Source organism: Wolffia australiana, chromosome 15 (assembly GCF_029677425.1).
Source record: "Wolffia australiana isolate 7733 chromosome 15, ASM2967742v1".
NCBI lineage: Eukaryota > Viridiplantae > Streptophyta > Magnoliopsida > Alismatales > Araceae > Wolffia > Wolffia australiana.
In genome coordinates this window covers 6,114,067-6,132,913 of record NC_135849.1, presented here as the reverse complement: position 1 = coordinate 6,132,913, position 18,847 = coordinate 6,114,067, and the positions used below count along the sequence as shown (strand labels likewise).

At 40.5% G+C, this 18,847-nt stretch overlaps 2 protein-coding genes across 2 annotated transcripts; one reads left to right on the top strand and one right to left on the bottom strand.

Annotated features, from left to right (window-relative positions):
- The first annotated feature begins 13,024 nt into the window (after positions 1–13,024).
- HEMB1 (Aldolase superfamily protein) lies at positions 13,025–17,656 on the top strand. The gene is made up of 12 exons (XM_078587120.1): positions 13,025–13,613; positions 13,736–13,847; positions 13,968–14,041; positions 14,492–14,560; positions 14,641–14,724; positions 14,799–14,868; positions 14,964–15,019; positions 15,096–15,217; positions 15,307–15,378; positions 15,962–16,043; positions 16,141–16,218; positions 17,334–17,656. The coding sequence occupies exons 1-12, from the start codon at positions 13,317–13,319 to the stop codon at positions 17,496–17,498; spliced, it is 1,281 nt and encodes a 426-aa protein (XP_078443246.1). The 5' UTR covers positions 13,025–13,316; the 3' UTR covers positions 17,499–17,656.
- Positions 17,657–17,731: 75 nt separating this feature from the next.
- Positions 17,732–18,097, bottom strand: LOC144712638 (basic leucine zipper 43-like). The gene has a single exon (XM_078586909.1). It carries the CDS (start codon positions 18,095–18,097, stop codon positions 17,732–17,734), a length of 366 nt encoding a protein of 121 aa, XP_078443035.1.
- Between the last annotated feature and the right edge of the window lie 750 nt (positions 18,098–18,847).

The following is an 18,847-nucleotide window of genomic DNA, read 5'->3' as shown; positions in this document are numbered from 1 at the left end:
TTAATAAATATTCTACCTCGTTTATTAAATACCTCTCAAACTTTTTGTTTTCTTTCGTATGGGATAACAGGATTTGGAGTTTAACATTAAACTCCGAATCCTATTGTCCCATATGGAAGAAAACAGAATTTGAGCTGTATATATTGAACGAGGTAGGATATATTGACGTAAAACAATTCAACGGTATTGTCAGATTGTTTTACAACACAGCAAATAGATGAATGCGATGCCGGGATTGAAAGATGCAACTTTTAAGATAACTAGAAGTAAATCAATTGTTGCCGATTTAGAACAATGGGCCATGGGACACGAGAAATCTAGGGCCGGTAGGCTCCCGATGACCCGATCGATCGGTCCGAACACTGATGAAGCAGGGAATCAATCACTGCCCGTAAGAGTCCACAACCCTCGATGTTATTAAATCTAGTCCGATACAAAGAAGAGAATCCTACTTCAAATATGAAATGGCTACCTAAGTAAAAACTCTCTCCGGTAGAGGAACGATGTCGTCGGCACTGAAGAAAATAATTAAGCTAAGAAAGTTAAAGGGAGTCGATAAGGAAGAGCTTGACCTGATTTTAGTTCTTCCACATACCTGGTTCTAGCACTCGAGAAAATACTTTGACAAAGGAAAATATTCCAGCAAAACTTATCAGAATGGATGAACTCTTCTTGGACTCATCATAATCAGTGGAAGGTCAACAATGAGATCCAATCGAATGAGGCCACGAGATTTGGCTCCACGATCAATCAAATTTTTTCCTCGGTCGATGGGTCCACTGTCGGTATTGAACAAACGAGATCCCAATGACGTACGATTGGAAGGAATAGTGTTCACCCGTCTCGATACCAGTACCAGATGAAGGTATTGGGACAAATGCTGTATTGGATACCAGAAAGGCAATTTCCAGTATCCGTTCATTTCGATATTCAGATATCGGATATCGGTATCGGATATCGGTTGCTACAGTGCCGATATCCGTCTCGATGTTGAGATCCGTCTCCGTCTCAGGGGGAAGGATGACGATATCGGATGTCAGGTGTGGATATCGGTTTTTGATATCCAACACCGATATATTTTCTAAATATATATTTCATTCATTATTAAAGAGCGATTAGGCGAAACAACTTGCGGTAGAGGATATTTAGAGCTTTTAATTTGTTTATTGGCGCTGTAATATATACAAGTCGAACTTTTTTTTTTCTTCCATATGGGATAACATCAGGATTCCGAGATTAACAAACTCTGATCACTTTATCCCATATGGAAGATAAAAGAAAATTTGGCCTGTATTTATGAGACGAAGTATTAATATCATAAATATATATTATATATAACCTGGTTATAATCTTAAAAAATCTATCGATATAATATTAATTCATTTAATATATTTACCTTGTGTGATATATACAGCACACAATTTTATATATCTTCCATAATGGGATAACAGGATTCGAATTTTAATGTAACCTACGAATCCTGTTATCCCATATGGAAGAAAATAAAAATATTACAATGTATATATTAATCGAGGTTGATAATATATCAAAACGTAAGTCGTTAGATTTAAATAAACCAATGACTGAGATAGATAGCTTAATTTTTGTCAGTGGATATTGGTTTTTGAGATCCGAGTACCGGTTCCAATATCCAGCAACCAGTATCCGTTGCGTCCCACTACCTACGGTATCTGATACCGATATCCGTCTACCCCTCAGAGACAGGTATTGTCTGATATCCAATATCTGGCACCGTCCCATTTTTTCCCGGATATCGGATATCGGTTGTCCGATACCGGACGACGGACGGATATCGGTTGGGTGAACCATAGGAAGGAACAATTTGTGATGATCAACATTGAGGATCCACCAGATATTAGAATCCCTCCGGATGAGGGCAACAAGGTCACAAACCGGAATGGATTTGGCCTTCAGAATGACACCACCGAATAACGGTGAAATAACAATTGGGATGTTGAGGATCCGGCCAATGCAGAATAAATTACCGACGGAGAGGCAATCATTGGCGGCTGATATCGGAGACCGTCATGGCAGTTACACGGAGGCTAACTGCCGATTCAGGGTAGCCCACGATACTCAAATTCAGAGTATCCTCGCCAAAGTTGATTTGATCATTGAATGGTGACACCAACAAGTGACAGGGAAATAACGATTCCGGGCATTGAGAAGCCGACCAGCGCAGGGTAATCGCGGTGGAGAAAAAAAAGTGAAACAGTCATCCCTGGCTGATTAGAAGAAGCCAACAGCGATGTCATAGAGATCAGTCATCCACTAGACGATGGGACGATCAACTAACAAGTGTTGTCCTGGGACTTGATCAACGATAGACGGGTGGAAATGGTGACTGTGTTCCACCCGGCGATGAGAACTATCATGGAACTGCTAGATCCAGATCTGGGACCCACGTAATGGGAAAATAACAAGAGGCAAATTTGATTTCACAAAAAGAGGTCCAACCTCCCATTAGAGCAGACCGTCCTTTATATATAAGGTAGGTTGCTCTAATGCGCCATTAGGGGAATGTTGAGGATGTCCATGGGAAGACATTTCCCCTAATGGTCCACATTAAACAAGGAACAAAATAAACTAGAATTGGGCCCAAACAGGTGGCCTTAAACTTATTCATAAAAAACAAAGAAATGCAGAAATAAATCTAACTAGATCTATAGTCAAGCCGTGTACTTGAAGGCCAGGTCCTTCACGTCGGCTGGGGCATCACGTTGCGGCTGCCGGCGAGCTTGAGCAGGGGCTTCTCGATGGTCCTCCATCATATATATTAAATGATTTAATAATATTTTAATAAATCATTAATATATTATTAAATCATTTAATGTGTATTAAATGTATATATTTAATATATTGTTATCTCGCTTAATAAATACAGCTCAAATTTTATTTTTTCTTCCATATGGGACAACAGGAGTTCGAGTTTAATGTTAAACTCCAAATCCTGTTATCCCATATGGAAGAAAACAAAAAGTTTGAGTTGTATATATTAAATGAACTACATTGTAATTAAGAAATCTCTCTACTAAACCGCTGGTCCACATACATCCTCTCTAAAATGTAGTATTATGTTGATTAAATTATATTTTCACACAACCCTTCTAAGTTGGATATGAAAATCCAATATCCAACTCCGATATCCAATATCATCATCCTCCCAAGAGACGTAGGCAGATGACGACATCTAGACAGATACAGATATCGAATATTGGTACTATAGCAACCGATATCTGATATCGTTATCCGATATTCGAATATCAGAAAAAATGGATACCGAAAATTTGATTTTTGGTATCCAGTACAGCATCCGTCTCGATACCGTAATCCAATACCAGTATTGGGACGGGAGATCCCTACTCTTGGCTTTCGCTGGTCCCTTAACAGCTATTGGCTCTCTCTTAGCACCCTCTCAGCTCTTTCTTGGCTATCATTCAGCCTCCCCTCTCAAACCGTTAACTCCTGCACCAGATTCCTTCTCAGGCTCTTAGCTCTTGACTACCCCGTAGCACCCTCTCGACTCCCCCGTAGCACCCTCTCGACTCATGATTGGCTCTTGCTTAGCCTTTGCTTTCGAACCATCAGCTCTCGCTCTGACTTTGGCTTGGCCTCTACACTTAGGCTCTTCATTCCTACATGGTCCCCGCTCTCAGGTCGTCCGCTTCGCTTGGCTTCCACTCTCAGGCTCTCTGCTACCGCTCAGCCGTCACTCTCGAGCTGTCAACTCCTCTGTTCCTGCTCATCCTCTACTCTTGGTTCTTGCTCAGCCTCCATTTTTGTCTCTCGCTTAGTTCCCAATCAGCCTCTGCTCTCAACTATTTCTCGCCCCCATCTCGGGCTCCCGACTCATGATCAGGCCCCGGCTTCCACTCAGCTCCCTCTATATCTCCCAGTTCCCTCTTGGGCTCTCCGCTCCTGCTCGGCCCCCTCGTCTTTCCCCCTCAGGGTGTCAGCTCACCCTTGACTACCTTTTGGGATCTCGACTCCCTCTTTAGCCATTGGCTCCCAACTCCCCCTCAGCTACCTTGGCTTTACCTCTCAAGCCCCCCCCCACAATCTCAATTATTGGACCTTGTGGCATTTGGAAGTCAGACCTTGCTTTTCTAGAGTCTCAACCATTCTTTCATGCTGCCTATTCTATCAGTGAGTATTTTTTATGAGCACTGATTTTTCATAGTGTCATGTATCTAAAGGTGTAATGTCGAGATAGAAGTTTCATCTTCTATGAAATCTATGAAGAAAAATTGGATTGAAATAATATAGGTGCATACCCTTCTGCCATTTTTGCATGAGATTTCTAGAGACATAAGCTATAACAGAATATGAGAAGCAATGGCAGAGTATGACAGAAGCAATGATAGTGATGGCAAGCTATTTTTACTTGTAAATTGAGGAATATAAGATAACTTATATAGGTCCACTCAAGCCACTCATTCAATGACACAGGTAACGATAGCGATAACACGGTATTGTGTTTTGTGATTTATTGGTTAACTAGGATCTGGGTTTGCTGATGAATAAATTTATTGGTAGATAATTCTGAATAACTTTGGAAGTTTTGTGCTCTAATAATATATAGTAAATTTTTTTCTCATGAATAAATTTCAATTTAATGTTTTTATAAGCAGACATAATTCATTTTCCTTATTTCCATATTCACACTAGATGTTCATGGCATGTCCCCAAAATTAATTCCAAATTTAAATTTGTATGATTATATCAGAGGCTGAAAACCTGATCTTCGAAAAAAACATTGAGTTCCTACAAAACTTTGCATTTCCTTTACAATCAATATAGAGGGATAGATCGACCAATTGTAAGGCCCACTAATTGTCATCAATAAAGTGGTCATTATTTTGAGTGATGGCATTTGATCAGATATGTACATAACTTCTAGTTCATAGATATTAAATGTCAATTGGATCCTTGATTTGGGCTTCCATAAAAATAGTGCTTCTACTTGAATCTCACCTTTTTCTTGCTCCTTCATATCTTAGGGAGTGGAAGAGGGAGGGGGAGTGGGGGAGAAGGAAAAGTGAGATAGAAATGAAACAAAGCTAGTAAAATGGATCTTCTTTTAAACAATTATTTGCCATCGACCAATTATGCTTATTTGTCTATTGTCAAATTTGACATAGATTTATAATTGTTATTTTTTAATATTTTAATGTTCAACCTTCTAGATTCTGAAATTTTCAATATCTGCCTATTTCATCATATCATAACAGATTACTTGAGTACACATCAAGTACCATCCTGGGTTTGATTGTGAGGGCTAAAGCCCAAAATAGCAAACGAATGCATGGGGATAGATGTTGATGACAAAAAATGTTCCCAACCACAAGGTTAATTGAATTTGGCACGTATGAGTGCCATGTGTGCTATTTCAAGCTGAAAATCTTGTGCACAAGGTCTTTATAAAAGTGAAAAAAAGATAATATCACAAATTTGTCTAAAGGCATCTGGAGAAAGCCCACTGGAAAGCCCACGATGAGATCATGGGTGTTCTGACGAAGAAGATGATACTTTTTAAGCATGACTTACAACCAACTAAGCTATACCTTCACGAAATCACTTTGGAGAAAACTAAGGATGAATCTTTTAGATTTATCTGAAATAATGTTCTACCATGGAGACTCGTCAAGAAAAAGTCATCTTGGCAATTGTATCTCTAGGGGGGACAGGTGGTGGGGGACGTCCTTGGTTTGGTTGTTGTGTAAACAACATCAGGAAAGATGTAGAGAATTACAAGGAAAACTAGTGGACATGTTTAGTAAAGCCCACATTGTCTCTTTTACTATATATGCATGGACATCACAAAATAACATCGCCTTCTTAGGCATCGCAATCCACCAGATTGACACCGAGTGGAGGTTTTTAGAGATTCCTCTTCGCCTCCAAAAATTCAGATGATGGCATAGTGGTACAAAGTTCATGAGGATTGTAATTGAAGTCATTTATGAGTATGAGGTGGAGTCAAAGATATGTGCCATTACAATGGACAATGCTAGTGGCAATTGTGAATTAATTGAAGACCGCTAATTCTACAATTTACTATTGAATGAAATGTACCTTGCGTTGCACACATCCTCAACCTCATGGTCCAGGCTGGACTAAAGATTATTCATAATCTGAAGGCACCATGGAATGGTGTCATACGCATACAACACCAAATTATACACTCGCTCCTAGACACCAAACAACCATTCGAATTACCCATGGATGACATTACATAATCCAAATTAGCACCTTTAGGTGGGACAATTTCTGGTTGAGAACCATCGTTAATGTCATTCAGGGCTTTATGAAACAAATGGGAAAAATATGTCAACCTTTGCCAAAATTTCAAATTGATAAATTAAAAAAAAAAAGGGATTATTCGCAATGGAGTTGGAACTCCACGTTTGATATGTTAGAGGGCACTCTTTCCAAGTGGGAAGTACTCCACTATATCGTTGGAACTTTCAGATATTTTTTATCACTGAGTGGAGGCTTCCAAATATGCTTCTTGGCCTCTGACATATCAAATGATGTCATAGTAGTGTAAATCTCATGAGGATTAAATATATATGCATTAAGACACACAATGCACCTTACAACTTGTGTGTATTTGATAACATGCATCTTTAGTACCTTATATGATCACATTTACATGCTTATTTGCATTAAATCACTCACACTTGCATGTTATCAAGTTTAAAATGATTAAATCTATTTTTAGAATTATTTTATGAATTTTTTACATTTTTTAGGATTTTTCTAAAAATATATTCTAAAAGAATACAACTTTTGAGACAGAATATGATTTTTCTGGAATTGTTTGATATTAATTTTGCAAAGATATGATTTTTTTGAGTCAAAATATATATATATTTATACATATTTTGGGCTTTTATTTTATTTTATATGAAATTTTAAGTATTTTGGTTTTTTTTATGGCATAGGGTGACGTGGCGCGCCGATGCGCTGTCGTCAGCATCGAGAAAGAGATTTTTTATTTGTTTTTTGTCCTTTTGTCATGTACATGAGGCACAGAATGCGAAAAGCCATGGAATACGAAAAACCACGGAATACGAAAATTCACAGAATATGAAAAGCCAAAGAATACGAAAAGCCATAGAATACCAAGTGTTTTGACTTCTTAACATGCACGAAACCGATGACATTGATGAGGAGAGAGAAGAAATTAAAGGCTAGAATTGCTTCAACTTCCAACGGCCATAACCTTTGATATTCCCCTCCTCTTTCTATCCATACCCTCTGATCTATAAATAGAGGCCTGGATCATTATAAAAATCATCTTGAACTTGCTTCCTACTTTTTTGGGCTGATTGAAAGATAGTGAGTTCTGAGATCCATCAAGAGTGTTCTTGGTGTCTTGGGTGTGTGGGAAGAGACATAAGAAAAGAGGGGGAGCTTACCGGCACTCGCAAATCGCCGTGATCCTAGTGGAACGTAAGGATCTAAGTTCAGTGTCTTCACCTTACGTTGTTTCTCTCCCAACATCATCGTTATCATAGTTATAGTTTCTTATCAACGTTTCATTTATCACTTCACTTACTTATGTCCCCATTCTCTCGTCTGTCTATCCTTGCCATCGTACCACTCCACATCCAACCACTATCCTCGTTCATACTGTTGTTCATCATCGTGTCCATCACAATCACTTACTCTTTTATTTAAGTTAAATTAACATATAAATTAAGTACTTCTTAATCGATATCACAAGTTCATATCCATGAATCATGTTTTTGTTGATCCTCTCATTGATCATCACTAGTTTAAGAAAGTAATTCCTTAATCATCGTTCCCTGTGGAGACGATCCGTGCTCATCACTAACTAAGTATTTTTCAAGTACGGTTAAATGTATTTTTATTGAATAATCAATTACCGACGACGAATTTTAACCCTAAAATTGAGATTATCAGTATTCATTGAAGACAATCAATTGTTTAGTTCTCCATGGAAAATGCATGCACTTTTTGTGTCCCAGATTCTCAACCTCGTTGTCCAGGCCACACTAAAGGTTATTCATAATCTGGGAAGCACCATTGAATGGTGTCATGTGCCAACGGAAACAAAGTATCGACTCACTCCTAGACATTGAACACCAATGTGAATCGCCCATGGATGATATTACATCATCTAAATTGGCTCCTTAAGGAGTGTTCGTTGCCAGGTGAGAGCCATCGTTAGTGCCATTCATGGCTCTATGCAACGAATGGAAAATATGTTGACATTTACTAAAAGTTTGAAATGACAAATTCAAGCAAATTAGGGGCTAACTTCCCAATGCATTGGAACTCCATGCTTGACATGTAAGAGGGTGCTCTTTCCAAGAGAGAAGTATTAGACAATATGGTTCTAGGATTTATCTCATTAGTGACAAAGGAATAAAACCTTTGTTAGAGTGACTAAGACATGTTTGATAAAAAATTACCTATCACTAAAGTCATATCGTTAGTTGGTGCACTCGTAAGCCACCTTGCAGATGTTGTGCAAAATATGCATAACTTATTTCGTTAGATTAGAGGGATGTATTAATCATAGTCAGCAGTGAAATGCATGAGAAGCTCATGAAGTATGCAATTATGATTTGGCACAATCAAGCCTTTGTTAGTGTGATTATCATGGATCCATTTTCAAAATGGGAGGTGGTGGACCTTGATGCCATCAGAATGTGCTCTTCAATCTTGGGAATCTACTAGAGTATACATCTGATCCAAACTTGGGTAATGATGAGTATGAACAGGAATAGTTCTCACAAGGTTGATGGCCACCACATTACATCACCTCTACATGCCAGTTTATGCACCTAGACCATCATCATTGACCACACTCAATGCCCATATAGGAGCCCAGATAGGAGCCAACATCTCATGGGACGATAAGTAGGAATATACCCCAACGAGACAGTGGAAGGAGGTCAACAGATGATACTTTCCCAAGTTGCCAAAAATTGCACTTGAGTATCTTGCCGTGAGCTCGCCAAGCACACTGGTGGAACAATTATTCGCTTTTGGTCTAGGCATCACCACATATCGCAGATCACGGCTTGACACATAGAGGATGGTGATGGAAATTATGTGGTCGTCAAGCCAATCACACTACCATGTTTGTTTAAGTTTATTGAAGATAAATATTATATTTAATAGTATTCTAGTGTGATGTTTATAATGAATTCCATGAATTACATAAAATGACATAATGAGTTATGATGAGATCATATTATGAATTACATAAAATGCTCACTAGTCTTTAAACGTGTATTCTAATCATTCATATTCGATGGATATCGAGATGGACATCAAATTATCTAGATATAATCCTACTTATATGATAAATATAGCTGATCCTATGGCTATTAGTGTGGCGACACTAAGGATAGATAGTGGGTGCTCTTTGGAGAAAGAGTTCACCGAATTGATTTGTGTGAATCCCTTGAATGGTATTATACCTAAATGTCCATCATGTTGATTCATGTCACGATTGTATAGGTGATCCGTTGACCACACACACCGAGAGCATATGTTGGATGGAAGACTACATTTTTTCTACGACTTACGAGCCTCTAATAATGGGATTCAAATAATTCAAAGATTGAATGTAGTAAGAAGCTCACGGAGATGATTGAGTGGTCAAGATGGAATCATCCACTCTTGGTATAAGAGGAGATTTACTCAAGACGATGCAAAAAATCCTCGGCTAGTAGGGTAGTGAGTATACTGGAGAAGGAATTCTCCAATGATCTCCATTACACACGAGTACTAATTGAATGACAGATTAAGGTTTGACGATCAACCATACCCTAAGTCGCTCGAGAGTCTTGCATGAACGATGGATTATACATATATAGTAATCGATGACGGCAAAGATTCCATGAGAGAGTTCAAACACTAATCGGTATCTTCTAAAGCACGAGGTGTAGCTTGGCACTCCACATGCAAGAAACCTAACATATCAATTGAGTTAAATCGGTCCTTAGTTAATTAATCTATATGTTGACATACATAATTTATAAGCTTGGTCAATTGTTGTTATTAGCTCACTAAAGTAATTGACTAGAATGATACATGGGCCTAGAGGGTCACATGCATAAGATCATAGGAAAATTGGTGAATATATTTTACTTAATGGGTTTTTGAGAAATAATTAAGTAGAATATAAATAGGGAAGGGGCACTCATTTCAAGCACCCAAGTCTCTTGCATCACTTCTTCATTTTCCCCTCCATTTTGTTTATTTCCTCTATACCTCATTCTTCATATGTATCTCTATCTTAACCTATCCTCACTCTCACTGCTCTCATCTTCTCATCATGCTTTCCTTGTGCTAACTCAGCTACAATTAAGCCACAACTGATAATTATATTGCTTCATGTACCTCCCTTTTATTCAATTAATGTCCTTTAATCTAATGTTCTTACTTCGTCCTTTTTTAGTCGTCTATCGTCTCAAGACAGGGGATAATCATCATTCTAGAGAGGAAGTCCATGTAATTAAAAAATCCTGTTAAAAATAATTGTCTTCTCTAGAGGCCAGAAGATGATTAGGCGTCATGTCCAACATCTGTGCACTATACACGTCATTGCATCCTGCCCAACAACTGAGACACCATGCTGAGCCTCCGCCCAAGGGACATGACCCCCATGGAGTCACTAGGGTTGTGTCATCTTGGACCCATTAGGGATAAAGGACAAATGCTGCCTACATATGGACTTGACATGACTTGTCTGTTCAGCCATACATTTATAGAATATTTGTAGTCTAGACCATCATCTGTCCACATTTCATTGTCATCACCATTTTGTCATCAGTCATGTGTGGACAAATCTCTTTCCCCCTCATCGTGGCAGTCACTGTTATTGTTGTTGCTGCCTCAGGTATCCATTTCTCATCCTCTCTCTCTCTAAATAATCTTTCTCTTTCCCTCATAATCTTTCCCTTTGGCTCGTCATTTTCTGTTATCAATCATCCATCATCTCAAATGAATGACTGATGATCAATTTCTTGTCTGACTGGCTTGATCAAATTATCATGATCAAAGTCCTGAATCAGTGGATCAGATCAAAACTCCAATCAAGAGATAGTTGGAGGATGGGATCGGCCAACTAAATATGCCCAACTAACCAATCTAATTAACAATTGACTTGGACAAAATAGGCAGATTGACTTTTGACTATCAGACTGATTTTTTCTTCCATCGATCAATTGTCTCGACTCTACTTTTAATTCCAATCACACTCATGATGGACCTAAGTTTATATAAAGTGGGACAATCACTTTGCCATTAATAAAATCTGAATTGCAGTTGTATAAAGGCACGCATTTCTACTTTCTAGACAATAAATGTTGCATTTCTGAGTTTCATATTAAATTTTATTATCATTATTGTCTAATTAATTCGATACATTCATTTAACAATTATTTAAACTACTCCAGATTTGTTACTGTTCAATTCTATTTAATTTTTAATTAAAATTATGGCCTGAATAAGATTGTCGATTATGGTTTATGGCACATATATAATTTAGATTTAGAACAATAGGCACAACATATAATTGTGAATTAATTATTTAATGGGATCCATGAGAAAAAAACAAAACAAGGATTTAATCTGAACGACTAGGCCAAATTGAGGTAACGGCCATCTGGGAGTAGTGATCGAGACTAGGAAGAAATTGGTAAATAAGTACTGGTTGAAATTGGTAAGTTATGTTGTATAACTTGGTAAAACTTCTGATGAAACAATCGGGTCAAAGCCATATTCAACGAGGTTGAACCACAACTTTGACCACCACCAACCTTCCCCAAGTTGACAATCTCTCTATCTCTTTACTCTCTATTCTCTTCCCTCCATCTCTTTCCTCTCTCTCCTCTCTCGTCTCTCTCTCTCCTCTCTATCTCTTTACTCTCTCTATTCTCTTTCCTCTCTCTTCTCTCTATTCTCTCCCCTCCATCTCTTTCCTCTCTCCTCTCTCTCGTCTCTCTCTCTCTCTCCTCTCTATCTCTTTACTCTCTCTATTCTCACCCCTCCATCTCTTTCCTCTCTATTCTCTCTCGTCCCTCTCTCTCCCTCTCCTTCTCTCGCTCTTTCTCTTCCTCTCTTTCTCTAGCTCTCTCTCTTCTCTCTAGCCCTTTCTCTCTCTCTTTCTCTCTTTCTCTCACACTCTCTCTCTTTCTCTAGCTCTCTCTCTCTTCTCTTTCTCACTCTCTCTTTCTCTAGCTCTCTCTCTTCTCTCTAGCCCTCTCTCTTTCTCTCTCTCTAGTTCTCTCTCTCTCCTCTCTAGCCCTCTCTCTCTTTTTCTCTTTCTCTAGCTCTCTCTCTCCTCTCTAGCCCTCTCTCTTTCTCTAGCTCTCTCTCTCTCTTCTCTCTAGCCCTCTCTCTTTCTCTCTTTCTCTCTCACACTCTCTTTCTCTAGCTCTCTCTCTCTTCTCTTTCACACTCTCTCTTTCTCTAGCTCTCTCTCTCTCTTCTCTCTCACACTCTTTCTCTAGCTCTCTCTCTCTTCTCGTTCACTCTCTCTCTCTCTCTCTCTTTTCTCTAGCCCTCTCTCTCTTCTCTCTCACACTCTCTCTTTCTCTAGCTCTCTCTCTCTCTCTCTCTTCTCTCTACCTCTCTCTTTCTCTGTTCTCTCTAGCTCTCTCTCTCTCTTCTCTCTACCTCTCTCTCTCTCTGTTCTCTCCCTCTCTTCTCTCTACCTCTCTCTCTCTGTTCTCTCCCTCTCTTCTCTCTACCTCTCTCTCTCTCTGTTCTCTCCCTCTCTTCTCTCTACCTCTCTCTCTCTCTGTTCTCTCCCTCTCTTCTCTCTCCCTCTCTCTCTCTCTCTTTTCTCTAGCTCGCTCTCTTCTCTCTCCCTCTCTTTCTCTAGCTCTCTCTCTCTCTCTCCCTCTCTCCTCTCTCCCTCTCTTTCTCTAGCTCTCTCTCTCTCTCTCTCTCTCTCTCTCCTCTCTCCCCGCGTATAAATCTCGGAGCTTCCTCGTTGAACGACTGATCACGCTCCTGTCGTGGAGTAGGAGACGGAGGAACTTCGAGGTGGGCCCGAAGAACTGCGATTCCCAAATCTCCGTTCCATCTTCTCCACCGCTCGCTGCTTCGCTCCTCGGATTTCTACCAACTCGGATGGATAAATAGATAAGGAAGCTACCTACCCAACAATCTCCCTCTCTCCCTTTTTCAATTTTGACCCCCCGCTCGCACTCCCCAGCTCTCTGCGAGGTGATTACTCAGTTTCGAACAGTTCATATCGTCAGATCTCTGATTCTTGTTCTGAAGATTGATTGAAGCAGAGGATGGCGTTTGCGGTTTCTACCTCGATCGGCCATGGCGGAGTGGTCGGGAAAATTGAGGAAGGGAGCTGCGTCGGATTGAGGCTGTCGACTTCTCAAAGATTGAGCTTCCCTCTTTGCCGGATTAGGGTTCGAGGGCAGGCCGTGATTAGGGCAAGCGATGAAGGTTCTGCTTCTCTGAGAACTTCTGGATTGAGTAACGAGGAATGCGAAGCCGCGGCTGTGGCTGGCAAGTTCCCAGCTCCTCCCCCGTTCGTCAGGCCTTCTGGGCCGCAGGGAACACCGAAGATTGCTCCGCTAGTGAGTAATCTACTTCGTTAATTGCTTGTCCTCTTGGCTAAGTACTTCATTGGGGGATGTTTGGACGATGATTGAGCTTGTTCTAACTGTTGATTGATTCTTGTTATTATCGAAAATTTAAGGATCTTTTGAAGCGACCTCGACGGAATCGGAAGTCGCCCGCTCTTCGCGAGGCCTTCCAGGAGACACACCTGTCTCCTGCGAATTTCGTGCTTCCTCTGTTCATCCACGAAGGTAATGTCCGAGCTATTCACGTAGAAATTTAATCTTCATTTTTTTGCAAAGAATTTTCAGAATTTTTGGGCAATAATTTTGTCGAAACTTAAGCTGAATTCTTCGTCTATATTGGTTTAGGGGAAGAGGACACGCCGATTGGAGCCATGCCCGGGTGCTTCAGATTGGGATGGAAGCATGGTCTTATAGATGAGGTATCGACATCAAATTTCATCATTATCATTCCTTGCAAAGCTGCTATTTAGATTTTATCATTATACTAGGTAGTTAGCGTCTGGTATTAATGATACATCAACTTTTTCCTTTTCTTATTTTTGCGATATAGACAATCGCTGAGGATGAACTTCGTAAAATTAAATGTTTGGTGTGCCAACATTCTTTGCAATCTTAAAATTACAAAATTTATTAAAATGCGAAAAATGTGGTGTTTATTCATTCATGGCGACCGTAATATGACATTTCATGGACAATAAATTATTCTGTTATTCCTCATTAACACTTTTATGTGACAACTATCAAACATCTATGCAACATGCAGAAAATAAGGTTATATAAGTCGCTTAAGGTGGTCATTAAACCTAATGAAAATTGCTAAAAAGAATTTTCGGCAAGATATCCTAATAAACAAAAGCCCATAAATCCAGGTTTACAAGGCCCGGGATGTTGGCATCAACAGTTTTGTGCTTTTCCCCAAAATTCCTGACGCGCTGAAGGTATTTTTGTATATTTTGTTTATAATTCTCTAATCCTCATGAAGCCCTGATTTATAATTCTTTTTTAAATTATTATTTAGACACCAACTGGGGATGAAGCGTACAATGACAACGGCCTTGTCCCGCGTTCTATCCGCTTGCTCAAAGACAAATTCCCTGACATTGTGAGGATCCTGATTTACATTTCTTCATCTGATTCTGGGGCTCACGTGGAGTGATCATGAACGTTCATTTTTAGGTTATCTACACGGATGTTGCCCTGGACCCATACAACTCCGACGGTCATGATGGCATCGTAAGAGAAGATGGTAAGTTCCTTCTCTGTCAACGATGCTGGAAATTTTTTTCAATAAATGGGAAATTTTGTTTTTTTTTTGTTAATAATGTTTCCTGAAATGACCAGGGGTGATTATGAATGACGAGACGGTTCATCAGCTCTGCAAACAAGCCGTTTCTCAGGTGAGCAAAAAATTTAAAATTTTTAAAATTATTCAAAATTCTCTCAGGATGATCGACGTAATGTGGTGGAAAGTAGGCGCGTGCGGGAGCGGACGTGGTGAGCCCCAGTGACATGATGGACGGGCGAGTGGCGGCGATTAGAACAGCGTTAGATGCCGAGGGGTTCAACGACGTTTCCATCATGTCTTACACAGCCAAGTAAGCATCTTCAGCAATCTCTTTCTTTTCCTGTTTAAGTGGGATAGGAAATGGCGTTTGATTTTCATCCTTGTGTCTTGTTAAAACAGGTACGCTAGTGCATTCTATGGTCCCTTCAGGGAGGCCCTCGATTCTAATCCCCGTTTTGGTGACAAGAAAACGTGAGCCTCGTCTCTCTCCCCATCTCAAACTCTCTATCAGTCTCTCTCTATATTTCTCTTCCTCTCTCTATTTATCATTCTCTCTCTATCTCCTTCCTCACTTGTTCTTTGTCTCTCTTTTGCACTCTAATCATGTTTTATCTTTATCTGTTGCTCTCTCTTTTTCTTTTGTTCTATCTGTTTCTCTTTAAATCTGTTTCTCTTTCTATCAATCCCTCTCCTTTTAACTGTCTTTCTTTATTTTTGAAATAATTCTATGTTTTTCATCTCTCTCTCTCTCTCGCTATTTATCTTATTTACTTGTTCTTTGTCTCTTTCTTTCGTTCTTCTTCCTCTTTTCTCTCACGCACTTTATATTAATATATCTCACTCTACTCGTATTTACCTATTTTTTTCTCTCCCTAGCTATATAACCCCTATTTGTGCCTCGCTATGTCCACCTCTCTTTTTCCGTCTATATTTTTCATTTTTTCACTCTAATTTCCGCTCTTATCCATCTTTATCTCCTGCTTTTTCTCTCATTCTCACCGTTTCTCTCTATTTTACTCTCCTGACATTCTTTTACGTTAATTTCAACCCAAAGTTATCAGATGAACCCGGCAAATTACCGGGAAGCCCTGATTGAAACGCACGAAGATGCAGCTGAGGGCTCCGATATCCTTCTTGTGAGACACGCTCACCTCTCCTTTTTTTTTTCTCATCTTCCGTTTTACTTTTAAAATGCCAGCTCAATTCTCAATTATCCGTTGACTTTTTCCCAAGGTCAAACCAGCCCTGCCCTACCTCGACGTCGTGCGCCTGCTCAGGGACAACTCCCCTCTGCCTATCGCCGCTTATCAGGTACCACTGACTTCTGACAATAGCGCAAACACACGGACGGGATGGTTTTTTAGTCGGGCGATGAAAGGGCCATCCCAGGACAAAAGCCGTTCCAGGACGGTTTTTCTGTCCCTGGACAAAAGAGCCGTCCCCCGCCTATGGCCTCGGTCATGGGACGAGACAGAAATTCATCTGCCGGACAAAGGACAGGATGGTTTTTCGTCCCGGTACATAAATGTCGTCCCATCTATGGCCTCAGATATCAGATGAGGCGGAAATTTGTCTGCTGAATGAAAGATGGGACGGTTTTCAAATTCAGGGAAGAAAAAGCCATGCCTTCTTGGGCCTGGGACTAGACAGAAATTCTTTTTATGATTTCGTTCCGTGATGAAAAATCATTTTATGATTTTTTTCTCAAACTTAAGAACTTCAATGATTCAGAACATCTATCATTTTCCATCCCCAACATCGTCAGATAGTATGTTTCAGAGGAGATGGTTTCAAACGACCCAAAAAAATGGGACGCAGGACGGAAAACAATCCCAAACCTAAGGAACGGCACATCCGAGACGTGACGCCTCGAACGTGACGGAACAGATGACAAAACGTGACGGTGACTTGACGAAACTTTTGTCATGTCACCGTCCCGTCACGCATCCCAGTATATGGAGAAAAAACGGTCACATTACCGTCACACGCCCCTCCATGGGGCGTCCTGTCACGTCTCTGTCACTGGACGGCTTCTCCCGGTCACCGGTGACGCGAAAAAAAACTAAAAAAATTATTTTCAATTATAGAGAAATTTGGAGGACAGAGAATTGGAGGGGTATATCTCCAATTATTTATAGGCGGCATCGGTTTGCGCACAAAAAACAGGGACTTCTGTGCAAAATGCCATGAAATTGAAATAGCGACGGCACGTAGCGAAAAGCTTAAAAAATATTGATATATATTTTCTGTCTGTTTTTTTTCTAAAAGTCCGAGGCACCCCGTCACCGTCAAGACCAGTCCGTCATCGTCACCGTCACGATGACTGTGTGATATGACGGATGACGCCTGCCGATCCCTACCCCAAACCGTCTTACCGTCCCGTCCTGGACGATCGTGCAACTTACTTTTTACCGACTAACCTGCAGGTCTCTGGCGAGTACGCGATGATCAAGGCCGGCGCGGTTCTGAAGATGATCGACGAGGAGAAAGTGATGATGGAATCCTTGATGTGCATCAAACGCGCGGGCGCCGACATCATCCTTACCTATTTCGCTCGCCAGGCCGCGAACGTTCTGTGCGGGATGAAATGAAGCTGCATCTGTAGATGTTCTTTGTTCATCGTCTTTTTCCCTGTCCTTCCTTGATTCTTAGTGAATCGACGAGTAGGTGTAGTGGAAGAAGATCGGAGGATTCCAGATCTTGAGGTTAAACGTTTTGATCTGTGTTATATTTATATCGTTAATACTGAGGATTCTGGATCTTAGGTTAACCACTAATTCTCTGCGGTCATCGATAGAAAACTTGCTGAATCTTCTCTGCATCTTTAATGGAGGATAGCGGAACCTGAATCCTGCAGGCCGTCGAGGATCTGCCGCAGATCGGAAGCTTCGAGGCGGAGTCGGCAGTTCTCGCTTTGGATCTGATCTCGATCGGCGATTGAGCGGTTGAGATGATCGATGAGGCGGCGGTTGGCGGATCGGAGGGCGGAGACCTGCCATTGGAGCTCATCGAGGTGTCTCTGCTTCCGCAAACGAGATCGGCGAGCGGATTCTCTGTTAGAAATCATCCGTCGCCGTCGCCGCTCCTCGAGCTGTGGGCGGTTGGATCCGCGTCGATCGTCTCCCTCCTCGGAATTGGAAGACGCATACATCGCCATATCCATCGATCTGAAGAACCCTCCGATCTCCATCGGAGGTAAGATCTCTCGCTCTTCTAACATCATCATCGTCGTCGACAAATGGCGGGATCGAATCGGTTTGAAATTTATAGAGATCAGCTGAAGAGAGAGAAAGTAAAGTGACGAGGAAGAAAGTGGAGAGAGAAAGTGCGGGATACTCCGTTTCCCCTTCTATAATGGGCCACTCAGCACAAGGAGAAATTTTCCATCTCTCTCTAGCTCTATGTGTTTTTGCGCATCTCTCTCTCTGTGGACGTTTTATGTAGAAAATGATGTTTTCTGATTATATCCATTTTGATTCATCAATCAATCCACTATCAAGCAGACCCACTTTCTATCCATCAACCGATCTATCCATCTCTCTTTCTATCCACTTTTAAAAAAACTTATCCGGTTTCCTTGAGGATAGTCGTTTTCCTCAGATCTTTGCCAAGCCAAGCAGATCTATCTATCTATCTATAAATCTATTTCTGTATCTATGTCTGTCTATCTTCATCTATGATCCATCTATCCATTCATACATCCATCTCTCCATAAATCTGTCTATCGATCCATACATCCATCCATCTCACTATAAAGCTAGATATCTCCATCTATGATCTATCTATCACGCACCATCCATTCATCTCTCTATAAAGCTTTATATCTCCATCTATGATCTATCTATCACTCACCATCCATTCATCTCTCATATCTCTATCAATATTTCTCCATCTATCTATCCAGCTATCCATCCTTCAATCGATCTCTCTATAAATCTAT